The 16,177-nt window shown below is 45.4% G+C and overlaps 1 protein-coding gene across 1 annotated transcript; it reads left to right on the plus strand.

Moving 5' to 3' along the window:
• The first annotated feature begins 7,496 nt into the window (after positions 1-7,496).
• LOC126528491 (uncharacterized) lies at positions 7,497-15,955 on the plus strand. The gene is made up of 3 exons (XM_050176368.3): positions 7,497-7,689; positions 9,640-9,882; positions 14,818-15,955. The coding sequence occupies exons 1-3, from the start codon at positions 7,642-7,644 to the stop codon at positions 15,463-15,465; spliced, it is 939 nt and encodes a 312-aa protein (XP_050032325.2). The 5' UTR covers positions 7,497-7,641; the 3' UTR covers positions 15,466-15,955.
• Positions 15,956-16,177: the final 222 nt, after the last annotated feature.

Consider the following 16,177-nt stretch of genomic DNA (forward strand, 5'->3'; position numbering starts at 1 on the left):
CATCATCAACAGCCTATTTTATGTCCACTGCAGGACGAAGGCCTCTCCCTGCGATCTCCATTTACCCCTGTCCTGCGCCAACCAATTCCAGCTAGCACCCGTGAATTTCCTACTTTCATCGCCCCACCTAGTCTTCTACTGCGCTTCCTTTCTTTTGGTACCCATTCTGTAACCCTAATGGTCCAACAGTTATCTAACCTGCGCATTACATGATCTGCCCAGCGCCATTTTTTTCTCTTAATGTCAGTTAGGATATCGGCTATGCCCGTAAGCTCTCAGATCCAAGCCGCTCTCTTTCAGTCTCTTAACTTTATACCTAGCATTCTTCGTTTCATCGCTCTTTGCGCGGTCCTTAACTTGTTCTCAGGCTTCTTTGTCGGTCTCTAAGTCTCTGCCCCATATGTCAGCACCGGTAAAATGCACCGATTGTGCATTTGATCCTTCCTTTTCACTGATAATGGTAAGCTTCCAATAAGGAGCTGACAATGTCTGCCGTATGCGATCCAACCCATTTTTATTCTTCTGTGAATTTCCTTCTCATGATCAGGGTTCCCTGTGATTAATTTACCTAAGTAAATGTACTCCTTGACACACTCTGGAGGCCGACTGGCGATCCTGAACTCTTGTTCCTTTGCCCGGCTATTTATCATTATCTTTGTCTTCTGCATATTAATCTTCAACCACACTCTTACACTCTCTCTTTTAAGGTCCTCAATCATTTGTTGTAGCTCGTCTTCATTATTCCTGAATAGAACAATGTCATCGGCAAATCGAAGGTTGCTGATATATTCGCCGTCGATTTTTACTCCTAAGCCTTTCCAGTTTAATAGCTTGAATACTTCTTGCAAGCACGCAGTGAATAGCATTTGAGAGATTGCGTCTCCCTGTCTGACCCCTTTCTTTATAGGTATCTTCCTGCTTTTCTTGAGTAGGATTAAGGTAGCTGTAGAACCTCTAGATATTTTCAACGGTATTTACGTAAGCGTTCTGTACTCCTTGATTACGTAATGCCGCTATGACTGCTGGTATCTTTACTGAATCAAATGCCTTTTCGTAATCTATTAAAGCCACATAGAGAGGCTTATTGTACTGTGCGGATTTCTCGATAACCTGATTAATGACATGGATGCGATCCATTGTAGAGTATCCTTTCCTGAAACCTGCCTGTTTCTTTGGTTGACTAAAGTACAATGTTGCCCTTATTCTATCGGAGATTATCTTGGTGAATATTTTATATAAACTGGGAGTAAGGTAATGAGCATATTATTTTTCAATTCTTTTACGTCTCCTTTTTTTGTGGATTAATATAATGTTGGCATTCTTCCAGTTTTCTCGGACCCTTGCAGTCGATAGACACTTCGTACAGAGAGCCGCCAGTTTTCCAAGCATTATGTCTCCTCCATCTTTGATTAAATCGACTATTATTCTGTCTTCTCCTGCTGCTCTTCCTCGTTTGATGTCTTGCAAGGCCCTTCTAACTTCATCACTAGTTATAGGAGGAGCTTCTGTATCCTGTTCATTACTGTAATGGAGGTATCTTGACTACTCTGGGTACTGTACAGGTCAGTATAGAATTCTTCCTCTGCTTTTACTATATCTTCGAGATTCCTTATGGTATTACCCTGTCTGTCTTTCAGTGCATACATCTTGGTTTGTCCGATGCCTAGTTCCCTTCTTACTGATTTCAGGCTGCGTCCATTTGTTAAGGCTTCTTCATTGTTTCTCATGTTTTAATTTCGAATATCACTTACTTTCGCCTTGTTGTTCAGTTTTCATAGTTCCGCAAATTCTATGTTATCTCTTGAGTTGGACACTTTCATTTTTTGTCACGTTTTTATTAGGTCCTTTGTTACTTGGGTGAGCTTGCCAACTGGTTGCCTTGGTGCCTTGCTTCCCACTTCAATTGCTGCCTCTAAAGCCAGCCTAGTTACGGTTTCATTCATTACGTCTGTCATCTTCATCGCCCTGTTCTAAGGCTACATATTTGTTTACAAGTACCAGTCTGAATTTGTCTGCTTTTACCCCTACTGCCTCTAGGCTGACCTGTGTCTTCTTGACCAATCTTACCCTTTCTCTCCTTGAGTTAAGGTCAATCCTAGCCCTCACTAACCTATGATCACTGCACTTTACCCTGCCTATCACTTCTACATCCTGCAGTATGCTGGGATCTGCAGAAAGTAGGAAATCAATTTCATTTCTTGTTTCTCCATTAGGGCTTTTACATGTCCACTTTCTGTTGCTACGCTTCCTGAAAAAGGTGTTCATTGTTCTTAGCTTATTTATTTCTGCGAATTCTACCCGCATCTCTCCTCTAGCGTTCCTAGAATCGACGCCGTAGTTGCGAATTGCTTGTTCACCAGCTTGCTTTTTTTTCCACTTTTGCATTGAAGTCGCCCACACAGTATACTGAGTTTGCACTTTTCTCATCGCTCACCTGACACCTTTTCTCACCTTTTCTCACCTGACAGACCTGTAAAAGCTCTGTCAGGTGCTCCGCAGCTGCTGGGGAGTGAGGGTCATATGTTAATTGTAGGAATCCTGAGGGAGGGAGTGGCCGAATACTGCACCAGGGAGGCCAATTCCTGTTCTGGTGAGGGAGTGTCTTTGTAGAAGCTTAGTTGGCCTTCCTAATTTGGTTGTACCTGGATTAGCACAAGTCCCACTCGCTCTTGGCATCTTTTTCCGGTGTCAGGCGTCACTTCAAGCCTGCTTATGTGGTGCACTTCATTAATTTTAATGCCGCTCGGTGACTGCGCGTGCATTGCGGCCGCAGTGTCAGCTTTCATTCTACTAAGTTATTGTGCGGATTCCTTTGGAGAGAGAGAGAGAGAGAAACAACTTTATTTGATACAAGAACAAATATTGTTTCTCGTTCTTCAAGCAGTATGTATCCCTCGTGTGTATTTTTCCGCATATGGTTTTTCATCAGTAGGTCTTGCGGAACGCAGACGAAAAAAAAAAAAAAGACATGTAAACTTCCTGATGGCCGGTTCAAACAAATAAAACATATCGACCCCATGCGGCGCCCTGGACTCAGATTTACGGGAAATATTCTTATCGACAAAAAAACTGCAGTGCAATATTCCATTCATGTTTCCGTCTTCCTCGCGTAACAGAACGCAGAGTAACTGGCACGGGTTCTTTTATTGCGGTCGGCACCTGGACGCCAAAAACAGTTTTCGGCAGCTATTATATTTGCTAATCTTAGGCCCGTAAGCGATGTGAAATTTTTTTGTGGAGTCTATGCTTAACAACAACAGCAAAACTCGGTGCCCTTCCACTTTGTGAAGAAAGACGACCATTGAAGCTGTATATGTGGGCCCCTTAATGGCGAACTGCACCTCCGCTGCGGGTCGACCCGATATTGTACTATCCTCGGGATCGGCCCACGTAGGGGGAGCGCTTAACGCCTGCGTCACCTCTGCCGCGGGTCGGCCTGGCATTGCGCTCTCTTCGGGATTTTTTTTCTACACGCGGATGCGATAGTAGAGAAAGTAGCGCTTAGCAGCTTCTCTGTTAAGTGGATATGACGTTGCACTGCTAAACTCGAGCTCATGGGTCCACACCAGGTCGCAGAATTCGATGGGAACGAAATGGAAAAACACTCGTGTATATAAGCATATTCATAAGCTTATTCTGTTTAGGTGCGCGTTAACGAACCCCAGGTGATGAGAGCTGAACAGGGTGTCTCATAAGCATACGCCAGACGTAAAACGCTAGAGTTTGTTTAATTAAAAACAAAAAGGTAGCAGCGTCTATCGGCTTTTTTTTTTTGTTTTTTGTAGGGGTGTAAACGAAAGAAATTATTCTCGAGTCTAATTTCTGAAAGAACATGTTACGCTTATCTTATATTTCATACCTAAATGTACGTAATGCCGTTCCCGACTGTACTTCCGCTCAACTAAGCAGCTTCTGTGTTGTTATAAACGGCTATATTTAGTTATCCGGTGCACTATCATAAGAACAACAATGAAGCAATTAAAGGAACGGTATGCTTCACGTACACGTAGAGATAGTTCTAGGTCTGCTCTGTTCGTTGAAGTATGGTACCGCATTGCGCACCCAGTTTTAATGGGTTGCTGTCTTGCAGACATGGTGAGACTGTAAGAAACATATCAAGCTTGCAGATTTACAGGCTGTCCCAAAACGGGGCGTTTATATTGAATAACAGGTAGGAACTGGTTCAGCAGAACCGATTAGCACTCGAGCGTTAATTCTCCCAAGAACTGGTGCGCCTCTGCGCAACAGCCGCCATTCTCCTGCAGCACAATCATTCGGAATAAGAACTAGTCCTCACTTGCATCGGCCCCTCACCTTCGAGATTTCAAAAGTGCTGTTATTCGTTACATTAGAACGCAAGCGGTTATTCTATAATTTTTAATAGGTAATTCTGAAGTCGAATACCATCTGATTAGCAAATATCATTCGATTAGACTATATGTTTGTACTTCATTTCGCCTGTTGGCACGTTGAAGGAGATCGCCAGACAAACCATGGAGATTACTTTGGTAAAGACTTCCCGGTCTCCCCGATTCAGTGCGAGTACGTAGGCAATATATTGTCCCTAACACTGTTGTTCATATTAACGTCCAATAATTGTCTTGATTCCTTTACTCGGAAAGTCGGTTGGTTCACCGGGGGCTCGTGCAGCTTTTAGAAGAAACACGCTCTTTCTAGTCGGGAGTTTTCATTTTTTCAATCAGTGCATTTAGAATATTTGATCATTTCTCTCTTGCGCATATGTCGTGGATATATATGCCTGCGTACCCTTAGATTTACCTAGAAGTGCACTGGTCATCTGCATCTTTTCACGCCATGCATTTAATAAACCTTGTTTATTTCACTGTAATATTGTTTTCTTTGATCATTGGCCCTGATCAATATTCCACCAACAAGACGCGCGCGTCAAATGACGCGATATCAATAACAGTTTCTTTCGTAGCTTCATATTGCAGATAGGCGGCCCCTGTCGCAAGAATTACGTGTTACATTTAGAAAACAATGTTGAAAACGGCAGTTCACCTGGCAAAAACTACGATGGATACCGGCCGACAAGAGTCGCGGGCGCACCAATGCAAGCAAAACCAAAAAAAATCTTACTGCAGAGACTTTCTGCGAGAAAACTGGACGTCCGCCAGCGTCCGCGTGTTCGCTAGCAGACGACGCACTTGAGGGTGCCTCGATGTCAGCGTTGGTACCCTAAATCCAGTTCGCTCGCAGCGCCCTCGCAAAATTTTTCCACACGCAGTGAGACAGCGCCGTTCGGCCCGCTCGACCATAGTCTGGCATACTCTAGAGCACGACCTACTGAATTCCAGACCTGCACAGATCTCCCTCCTCCAGCACGCCTGGTCTAGTTCGCCTCTTTTGCCGCTAGGGAAAGAACGTACGAGCAGAGTGGCGCTAGTTATAACCTAATCGCTGTCGTCTGCTTCTGCAATCTGTTCAGCGCTTGTCTTGCCATTTCGGCAGGCACAAAGCGCTTGTATTGGCGGTAAATCAATAAATCCACAAATATACAAAAGAAGACATATTTACGAATGCTTTGAGTTTGAATAGTGAAACTAGAAGAGGAGGAGCGGTGCAAGAAATGTAAACAACGAGCATAGGTGGCCCCTGCAATGCTAGATCGACGGCATAATTTTCCCCTTCCTAGCCTCCTTAAGAGACTGGAAAAATTGTTTTAAAAAATTCAAATCTAGCTTTTTTTAGTTGATTACAGACAGCCTAATGTCGTAGATGACATTAGGATTTACTGCTGTGTGCCGTAGTGAAAGGCAGATGATCTGGTAAAAGTATAGTAAAAGTATTCACGAGTAAGTCCTCCGCCCGATATGTGCAATAGGCTGATCGATTCTGTTTCAAGGGAAGGGTGAGCATATCTTGTTTTTAATATCGTTGGATGTCTAGCTCAGTAGAAAGCTTGCAAAAAATTAAGCGATCCCAGTGCTTTAAAACGTGCTGCACTGCAGGCCTTAAATCGTGTCACGTACGGAACTCTTTTTAAACTGTAAAGCTAGCTTTTCTGCGTGGTACGGCGGCAGCATAACGGTGGTGCTTAAGATACGTACGCAATGAAGCTGTGTGCATAGTTCACTTTTTGAACTCGCGACGCATTCACGACAACTTTTCAGAGTTAAAATGAGTGGTAATCGTTCTGTTGTTGAACATTACGGAGGCTTCAAGTTTCTAAAGAGCGCAGAAGCGAATTTTACGACGTCTACAATGAAACTGTTGTGTACGTTGCGAACTCTATACACAATGGGATTTATAATAATCTGCTTGAAAAAGGCAATAGGAGCGGCTATTTAACGCTATTTTAGAGAGCAGCGGACTACACGCTCATACATTTTTTAGGTTCCGGCAGTCAACTTTTGGAGCCAAGTGACCGATCATCACTGTCACTGTGTTAGCAAAAATCATCAACTAGAGAAACAGTTCGTCACAACACAACAGCTGCCGTACTAATTACGACGCCGTACAGCCGCCCACCGCCTAGCAGACGAACAGGTTATAAAAGCGCCACCTACGGCAGTCGGTTGAACGAAAGTGGGCGCAAGCTGCTCCCATAGAAGCCGGATATCTGTGCAGGTCTGGAGTTCCAGTAGGTCGTGCTCTTAGAGTGTCGTTGGACCAGCCACCACACGACAACAGACGCCCCGAGGTCGTGGTGACGACATCGAGGGGTGCGCCGTTCACGTGACTTGCATGACGTCAGTGTAGCGCTGCCGTAAGTTTGTGGCGTCGTATGAGTAAACACGCCTTGTCTGGTACGCAATCGTGGGCGTTTCGCGGAAAGTTTCCTTCGTTCTTGTTTGGCTGCGCACAATGCTGGCTACCAAAACAAAAATGGAAGATAGGCGAGAACACGAAAACACATTGAACGCACGTTTTTGGGAGCTATTGCCCGCGTTATTCATTTCACAAAGACGTCGTTAAGCGCAATGGCTAGCTTTATTACTGAAAACGATATTATTTCGCAATGCAATCACGCAATAATACTTCAAATTCATACAAAATTTCACAAGCTTTCGCATACTTGTTGAATGCGTGTTTTTGGACAACACGAATAGGTCGTTTCTCGCAGGACGATGCCACTGTATTCACGATTGTTTCAGATTCCTTCAGCAGCATAGAGTGTATGAATATTGCCGAGCAAATGCTAGAGTGTATATCCTGAGAACATCGCATCGCATTCCTAGCACGATGAGGGGCCAGAACGGGGAGATTTTTCACCGCGTTCACGTCGGGCTGCCCAAAAGCGCGCCCCCAGCAACAGCGGAGAGACCAAGCGCCGCTGTTTTGCGCTGTTTATTCCAAGGAGCCTCCCCTCCGGTCGGTCAGCCGGGGAGCACGCAGTTCAGCAGCCGCCGCGCACGTGCTCAAATACACCCCAGACACGCCGCGATCACGTGCACGGCGGCCTACCATTGGACGGCTCCGCCGAGCCCTCGGCGGTCGATTGGTCGGCACAGGGCGCGGCCCCCCAAGCTCGACCTTACAAAAGGGCTTCTCGACGCGCCGGCCGCTTTTTCCCGCTGCGGTACCCCCTGCGTTCGAGACGTTCCCAGACGGAATAGTGCGTTGCGTTGGCCGAGAACAATTTTTTGTACTATTGTGGTGACTGGGCAGAAGCTTTCCATGACACGTTTCGTGCAAACGCCTCCTCCGCACGAAGAAGAAGACTCTGTAAGTACAGACTGCAACCCACGGCGACTGCCAGCCGTCCCGTCATTTTTTGGGGCTGTTTTATCTGTCCTGCGCACACCCGAACTTGTGCTCTCTGTGTTCCTCCGGTGGCTTAAGCTTTTTCTTTTTTTTTACACTTTTGCGGGTCTTTTCTTTGGAAAAGCGAAATACTTGCGCGCGCGCTGACTGGTGCAAATAAAAAGCCGCCCCCTAGCTGGGGCGCGCCAATCTCGTGAAACACTGGCTCTCGGCGTGTCTTCCATCCCCTCTGGCGTATATATTATCCGTTTTTGCTGTCCCGTGTCCGTCTTGTCCCCAGTCTTATTCGGACCGCCCGAAAGGTAAGAGGCCACAAGGCGCCGATCATCGTCTCAGCCACCGACCGAGCCAGTCAGCTGATGATCAGACACTCCCGGAAATGCCACTGCAGGAACCACTTCCGCGTTGCACGTCGCCCGCATATATAACCCGATGGTGTGCGCATTATGTGTGTTATTTCGTTCTCACAGTGTGCTTTGCTAGCTGCTCGCCTCGTTTGGGCCGCCACAATGATAACTGAAGCCAAGAGCGCCCTCCCTCGTTCCTGTGTGATAAGAGCGCAACTGTCCGTGTTTGCTTTTCAGCGGGAGCGGCCATGCTGCGCCGGAGCAGACGACGTGTGCCTCGCGCGATAGCTCGCAAAGTGCAGATAGGGGCTGAGATAAGCTGTCCGCGCAAAGCGGCGGAGTTCTAGGCAATTTTGCTAACACTACGTGCACGAGATCCTCCTAGCGGAGTACGCACACACCGTGCACCAAAAACATTGTTTAGGAATTCCGTGCTGGAAGCGTTTCGAGCTTGTTTGAGAGTTGTTTTGGTTGTGGTTAGGGCTTCCACACACTCTGCCAGCCGTAATATAGCGAAACTCAAAAGTGTAAGGGCTAAAAAAATGCATACTAAGTAATGAAAGCTGCGTTGGAGCGATTTCTAGCGTTCCAGGTCTCTATGTACGTTCGAAGCGAAAGGTAGATTCGGTGTGTCAATTTGGGGCTGCCGAAGTGCAGTACATGCTATTTGTTGAAAGATTGTGCCATTATCTTGAAATCTCTATGGAGAGACTCAATTCCTGGATACCCTAAACATTACATCAGCCTTGTTCTCTGCACTTATGGCTGATTCAATTGAGATACCATCAATTTCAAACAGTTCTTGCCGTCGGGAATAGTTACTGTTGACAACTTGTGTATTCAGTGGCAAAGCAAGGCCTCTTGTGTAGTGTACACCACAGTGTATTCCCACTTTTGAAGGCATAAATGATTAAGTATCTAACAAGAAGGTTGACAGTTTTCCATGTTATCTGTGCTTTATGCTAGTTGCTCATAACTGGAAGAATTACACCATTACCGTACGTCATATTGCATCATAAATCCTTCAAAACAGTTCTTGGCTGGCTTTCAGAGGTTGGGGACCTACATTTGATCACTTCAAGACCTTCAGAGTAGGCAAGCTGTGTTTCTGCAGTATTTCTAGATTGGTTGGCATTGTTGTGATCAAGTATACTTCCCATTAAACTCTCTGCTGCACAATATGTCTTTAAGAAACTCTTGGTCTATTCTGGATAAGTTGTTGTTGGTCAATGTGACTAAATCAAGGTTGCAAGCCAGGACCAACCAACATTTGGACACAAGTGCTTGAGTGAAATACCCGTGTTGACACCATTCTTTGTTCTCTGACGTGTGTCGTTAATGCATAAATCTTGTGGTCGCAACTCTAAAAACACAAAGTTCTGTGAGTGACTCCTTTGCTTTGGCATTGGGCAGGCTTTCTGATTAAAGACAATGCCACAAAAAAAAAAGGCAAAAGTTGGATGGGAGTGTTCGTGGTGGGCAGGCAGTGTGTATGTGTAGGGGGCGCGGGCATTCCAGGTACGGCATGGTGCTCAGAGAGTGAGCGACCATGGGTGTCTTTCAGATGGACAGCACAGCAGATGGCAGCAGCGGCGGCAACGTCGTTGCGCACCTGGCACGCGCCGACTATTTCGCAGTGGAGACACTGCTCTCCATGAGTGGTCGAAGCAAGGAGGCTTCCGGGATGCCTCCTCCTCCGCCACCAGCTAGCGACCTCACGCCGCCAAACTCCGAAGACGAGCAGGAAGAGACGACCACACCCATTCATCGCCAGCAAACCATGCCCGGCTCATCGGAGCTGGCCAGGGTACGCCACACACAACCCCTCCTCTTCATCAGATGCACCATTCTGCTGCTGCGGCACGACGGGAGGCAGAGCAGCAAACGCCATATCACAAATGCACTCATCCGTCACAAAAGACACCTGCTAGAGTACTTTGCCTCACTAGTTCTGTGCATTCCCACTGAAGCTGCAATTGTAGTGAATCTGACACGAGCTGTGTATAGGCAGGCGGCATGCGTGTAAACAAAGGATCACAGTATAGGCAAAAAAGAGCAGACAGCTACATTTACACTTTTCTTCACTGCTTTGAACAATGCTTTTTGCTAAGTAACCTTTGAAAATTTTGCTTCATCTCTTAATCACCTTTGGAGATCAGTTGTGTCAGTTTAATTTTTCTTTTGCATTTGTGGAATGTGATGACAGCTCTGCTGCGTGTGATGCCAGGCACTGCAGTTTGTTCATTGTGTGTCAAACGTAGGAGCTGCTCTGTCTACATAATGGCATATTTTTAATGGACTACAGCCAACAATAAGGAGTTCTTGCATTGCAGAACTTCCCTGCACATTTCCTATCTTCTGCTAATGCATGCAAAGTGGCAACAGAATTTTAATAGTGAACCCTAGTTTCGCACAGTGACCTGTTTAGACATAACTTCGAGTTTCACGTTTGCATACATGCATGCATCTGTCAAATGATTTCGTTACTGTCTTTCTAATAAGAGCAAGCTTCTAAAGACAAGAACTGCCATTTGCAAGCTGTGGGAGTTCGTTGCCTTAGCTAGAATGCATTGGCAATATGTATTTGTTTTTCATGTGCTTGCGGGCAGCACAGAACTGATGAGGCACAGTACAATGTGGTCGCAAGGTCCTTCTCGGATAAAGAAACTTGTAGCGCTTAATTATTGCAAAAGCAAAAATGTGATTATAGTAAAATTGGCTTCTAAATTTTCATTCTGATCACGCCATATCACCCAATTTACTTTTTTTTTTCGGGTGCTTCAGTTTGCCGTGACATGAAAGAGCGAGTGCAGCTTGTGTAGCAGTTATGCAACAGGCGGCCTTGCGTTACATTGCAGTGGCTGGGGACATGGTCGGCCAGCTGATAAGAGTGTACAGCTTACTGATAAGAGTGTCAATGAGGAAGGCTGATATAAACGTCTTTTCCAGCAAATCATCTGGTGCTTTTGCACTGTGACCTGTACAGTGTTAATGTAATTGATGTCCTCCTTTTGCTAAATTCTAATTCTTGTCATGCGCCACTCATGACTGGCCAATCTTAATGATAATGTAGGTGCAGCTTCGCCTGGACTTTTGATGAAGTCTGAAAAAGACTGGAAATGATACATTATGCAGAAGTTCAGTTGCATGGTAGGTTTTGTTTGACTATGCTTGGATGCTGCAATTGCCTGTTTCATTGATAAAATATTTTATTGGGCAAACATGTCATCAGTAGCAATACCTATATTTTTTTCTTTGCAAAAGGTGTGCTGGCATGTGTGGGAGTATAACTGCTGCACTAGGACAGGTGGCTCCACCTCTTTCACTGCAGAAAGCCTACATATCTTTTTTTCACATCATCATACGTAACTGAAATTAGATTTATTCTGCATGAAACAAGAAAGTCCTGCATCACAGGCGTGTTGGTAATCAAGATCTACTGAGAAGTTTTAGTACAAATGAGAGATTTTATCGAGGGAGAGAGGGAGAAAAAAGATTCACTCGGTATCTAGTGCCTTGGGGAGCTCTGCGACAGCCCAGATATGAGAGCTACCTATACCAGGACCGTTCCTAGAAGCAATATCACTTGCATACTGCGTCGATGCACTAGGCCACCTGCCAGGCCTAGAAATGGTTGATGCACTTTTGGCCATTGCCGACTACATACGAGACTGGTAGCTCCCCCATGTGGCTCACTGCACACAGGTGGCCATTGCTATAGTGACCACCATGTATCTAGTCCCAAAGCTTTTGATGCTTGCTTACTCTTTATTTTATATGCCTTATCACTTGCACCAATACTGAAAGCTGTGCTTCACAGAACTGCAGCATTACACAAAATCTATTGTGGCTAGAAATGAGCTTTGATGGCGGCCTGTCAAATGGGAATGAAAGCTTCTGTTATTGTATGAATTCCTTGCAGGAATTCATGAGCTACAACTTTATTTTCTGAGAAAAATACTGTTTGACCACTTAATGCTATTAGCACACAAGGCTGCTCAGGTCATCACACCCAAAACATTGCTTCCACCTAGCCAAAAAAAGAAAAAAAGCAGCATGCACTGACAAAGCTACTTTAAAATCGAAGTTAATCTCCTAGCAAAAGAATGAGAACTGACATTGATGCTGTAGGTGTGAGTTAGGTCCAGGCACTGCCAATGCCTTCACTTTTAATTAAGCAAGCTCTCGAATGCTAACATACTCAACGCACATGGTATTCTGCAACATAATTTACTGCCTATTTCTATGGCACCCCTTTCATGTGTGAAGTTGTGAAGCTTACGAGTGCTGTAATCTAATAGCGTGTATTTTCTGTCACATCTGGGAGGTTGGAATGACACTGAACACGTTGCATGCAGCAGCTGGTTCATATTTTAACAATGTGATGGCCAGACGAAACATAAAGCTTGTAGCTATTCTGCGCAACCTCAGCTGCATTGCACAGTAGTAGCAGCGTGTGAAGCCATCGCTGCTGTTTTGCAGGTGGCCATCATTGAAGAACCATCCATAGGCAGTTGATGGTATGAGTACCGAACCACATGCAAACACAACACGAATCGTTTGTATAAATTTTATAGCACATGTTTAAAGAACTAGTAATTTTTTCACTCGTAGCTTAATTTTTTCAGAGGCACTTCAGTTATGTGTAGCCAAAAACAACCTTTTCTTTCAATTGATTGCACATACCAGCCGTGAAACATGTGAGGCCACATCTTGCCAGCAGTGCTACAGCATATATGACTACCCTGCTCCTCTATCAGCATGATGCCCTATTGCAGCTTATTGGAGGGAAAAGTGGCGAGCTGACATCCAGCCAGACTGATACAGATTACATTGATTTTTCAACAATTTGGCACGACTTCAAAGCACGCTGCAACTTCTGTATTGTATTTGTAGTGCAAAGCTTTTTTTAAAGCAGTAGCTAGTTATCTCTTATTGTACAATCTGTAGCGTTTGTCTCTGCACTTTCAGAGTGCGTGTTGCTAACTTTAGATGACACTTGTATAACAGTGCTATGCGGAATGGATTAGTAATTTTTGTATTTGAACTGTTTCTTTATTTCAAATTTTATTTCTAATCATTGCTGTACTACAAATCGGCCATAACAGAATGGGTTAAAATAAGAAACGAGACGTTGGTGAAGCTTGAAAGGATGAAGTTTGCACAAATTCATGTAACTATGCATCATTCTCAGGCTAGATGAAGCACTTTACTCGTAGCCAAATTTCCTTCTAGTAGTGCGAGTACAAAACATTGTGCTATATATAAAGTACAGTTTTTGTTCAGCACATTTGGTTATTTAATAATAGGCGAAAATAGGTAACGCTTATTATAGACTAAGTCCAGTATTCCAGAAATGGCTACAGATGCTCAACGAATAGCCTCCATAAAAAATTTGCCAGTGTATTGGGGCCAACTGGTCCTCAGAAGTGGATGTGGTGCTGGGAAGAAGCACCTCCCTGGTATTGCTAGCCCACCATCTGCAGGCTGTCTGTGCACCTTGTTAGTGGTATCACATGCAGGCCATCTCACACGCTGGGCTCACATATGCTACTGATTAGTTTGCACTTGTCAGGTTGCCTAAATTTCACACACCCACCTCCTGCCCAGAGTTTGCAAGCAATATGTGGACATCCAACTTATGGATGTCAGCTGTATGTACAGACATAGGGGCAAAAACTTGCAGGTTAACAAAGATGTTTGAGAAGTCAAGAACTGTGCAACGAGCAGTGAAATGAACAATGTTAGGCATAATGTTAAGAGACTGCAAAACAGCAGTGTGGATTAAAGAGAAAACAGGGGTTGTCAATATTTTAGTTGTCATCGCGAGCCAAAAAAATGGAGCTGGGCAGGACATGCAATGCATAGGGTAGATAACCGGTTGTCTGAGTTGCAGGATGGATGTCAAGGGAAGGGAAGCACAGTAGAGGATGGCACAGAACTGAAAGGTGTGATGCATCAAAATATTTGCTTGCATAAGATGGTGTCAGCTGAGAGGGGCCTTCATCCTGAAGTGGACATAAAATAGGCAGATGATGATGGTGTGGACATCTTAAAAGGAGTGCCATGGTAATGGCCCTTTTCAGAGTTGTATGTTGACGTTTGAGTTGCAGCACAGTGCCACCACTCTGTGCTGCGATTGTCATACTGCACTGCAGTTGCAGATGCGCACATGTTCACTACTAAAGCTAATCTCATTTGGAGGCTTTTTGTAGAATTTTGCCATGTTTGGAAAGTGCTGGTAAAATGAAACTTTTCAGTGGTAATGGGTACAGCAAGGGCCACAATCGTGCTGCTGGGATAACGAGCCACTGCTGGCTTTGAATATGTGCAATGAGCTGGTGACATAATATAGGTGCTGTTCCTGTGCCACTAAGTCATCACGTGAAAAAGGGTTGTCTACAATATGTTGCATAACTCATCAGTACTAAAGAATTGCTTTACCATTGAAAGAGCCGGTGGTTCGTACATCTCACAATTTGATGTCACATGGTTGTGAATATTTCTAGCATAAAAATGGCCACAGACACGAAAAAAACATTGTGCTTTGCTCAACAGGCAAGACAAGCCTTCTGGCAGCAGTGCACTCAATTTTTCCTCTGTCACCAACCTCGCACTGCTACACTTGTTTCTCGCATGACGTTCATCCGTTTCAGCTCATCCTTCTAGTGTGTGCTTGTATTTTGAGTTTCTGTGCAGTGAGAGTGCAGTCTGCCACTTTTTTCTCCTCCCCTACCAACAGCTCCTTCTGTCAGACAACCCAGTCACTTCGACAACAGCGACAATCACTCAGCGAACCTGCACTCCTGTTTCGGTGATCGTCCGTGCTCCACCTCGTACCAGCCCACCACCACCAGTCATCGCACCGCCTGCCACCATACGTCAAGAGCCGGCAAGGCCTGTGGTAGCCATCGCCCCCAAGCCTCCCACCACGACTCTTCTCCCCGTGATGCACACCACTGCTGACGAAGCACTCATGCAAACTGCACTCGTTCCTGTCGGGGCCGTGCAACTTCTCGTTGCCCGCCCCGTGCAAGCCGCATTGCTTGTCAATGCTGCCCCGGCTCCAGTGCCCGAAGAGCGCAGGCGCTCTTATGTGTGCAGCTATGCTGGCTGTGGCAAGACATACTTCAAGAGCTCCCACCTGAAGGCGCACGTCCGCACACACACAGGCGAGCGGCCATTTGGGTGTCAGTGGGCTGGCTGTGGGCGGCGATTCTCACGTTCTGACGAGCTGTCACGACATCGCCGAACGCACACGGGTGAGAAGCGCTTCTGCTGTCAGCTGTGTGATCGGCGCTTTATGCGCAGTGATCACTTGGCCAAGCACGTCAAGCGACATGGCAGCAGCAGGCGTGTGGCATTGTGGCCACCAGTACGATCGGTTTGAGATGGATGATGGCGATTGCACCTCCTGTTCCCACCACATTGTGGGATTCTTCACAAAAACTAATGTGCCAGTTTTGAGCCAGGACAGCCAGACTGTGCTTGTGAGTTGCCTGGCTTGTGATGAGTGATGCCAGAGCACCACATGCAAGTTGCCAATGAAGGCAGTTGCACAAGAGAGAAGCAGACCTCAGGACCATCTCCAGACCGAACCTGGAGTATGAACACACAGTGTGCCAAAAATGCGCAAAATTCTGGCACAAACTTTGAGGAACCTCAAGACGAGGCATGAGAAGGTGATGAAGTGTTTCCAGCTTAAGGAAGCAAGCTTTTAATGCTGATGTGCTCCTGCTGCTTTTAGCCCAGGTGGCTGAGGCAGCACTGTTCATTGTGTATATATACTTGTACAAAGACATTTTGACAAGATATATATAGATATATAATTTATAAATAAATGCCAAAGGGTGCTGGTCTCCCTTTGTGTTCCATTGCAAGCACAACACTATTCCTTCAATATGGGCCGAAGGTAAGCCATGCCACAAAGCAGCGAGGCTGACAAGTTCATCAATCTTCATCATTTGGTGGTCATTGTACATTACTTAGTTGAAAAACATGAATGAATAAGTTGGTGGTTGTGATTTGTTTCAGCTCTTTTCACAGGCATTCATTAGCTATTGTTTTAAAACTGCCTCTCGGGATATGCTTTTGCAACTACA

Source organism: Dermacentor andersoni, chromosome 9 (genome assembly GCF_023375885.2).
Source record: "Dermacentor andersoni chromosome 9, qqDerAnde1_hic_scaffold, whole genome shotgun sequence".
In the NCBI taxonomy this organism is placed as follows: Eukaryota; Metazoa; Arthropoda; class Arachnida; order Ixodida; family Ixodidae; genus Dermacentor; species Dermacentor andersoni.

Bases quoted from the DNA above. Each gene is read 5' to 3' on its own strand.
- LOC126528491 (XM_050176368.3), top strand. From the start codon at position 7,642: ATGACACGTTTCGTGCAAACGCCTCCTCCGCACGAAGAAGAAGACTCT. The intron at 7,690-9,639 runs GTAAGTACAGAC...GGTGTCTTTCAG, and splicing joins CGCACGAAGAAGAAGACTCT to ATGGACAGCACAGCAGATGG. The intron at 9,883-14,817 runs GTACGCCACACA...CCCTACCAACAG, and splicing joins GCTCATCGGAGCTGGCCAGG to CTCCTTCTGTCAGACAACCC.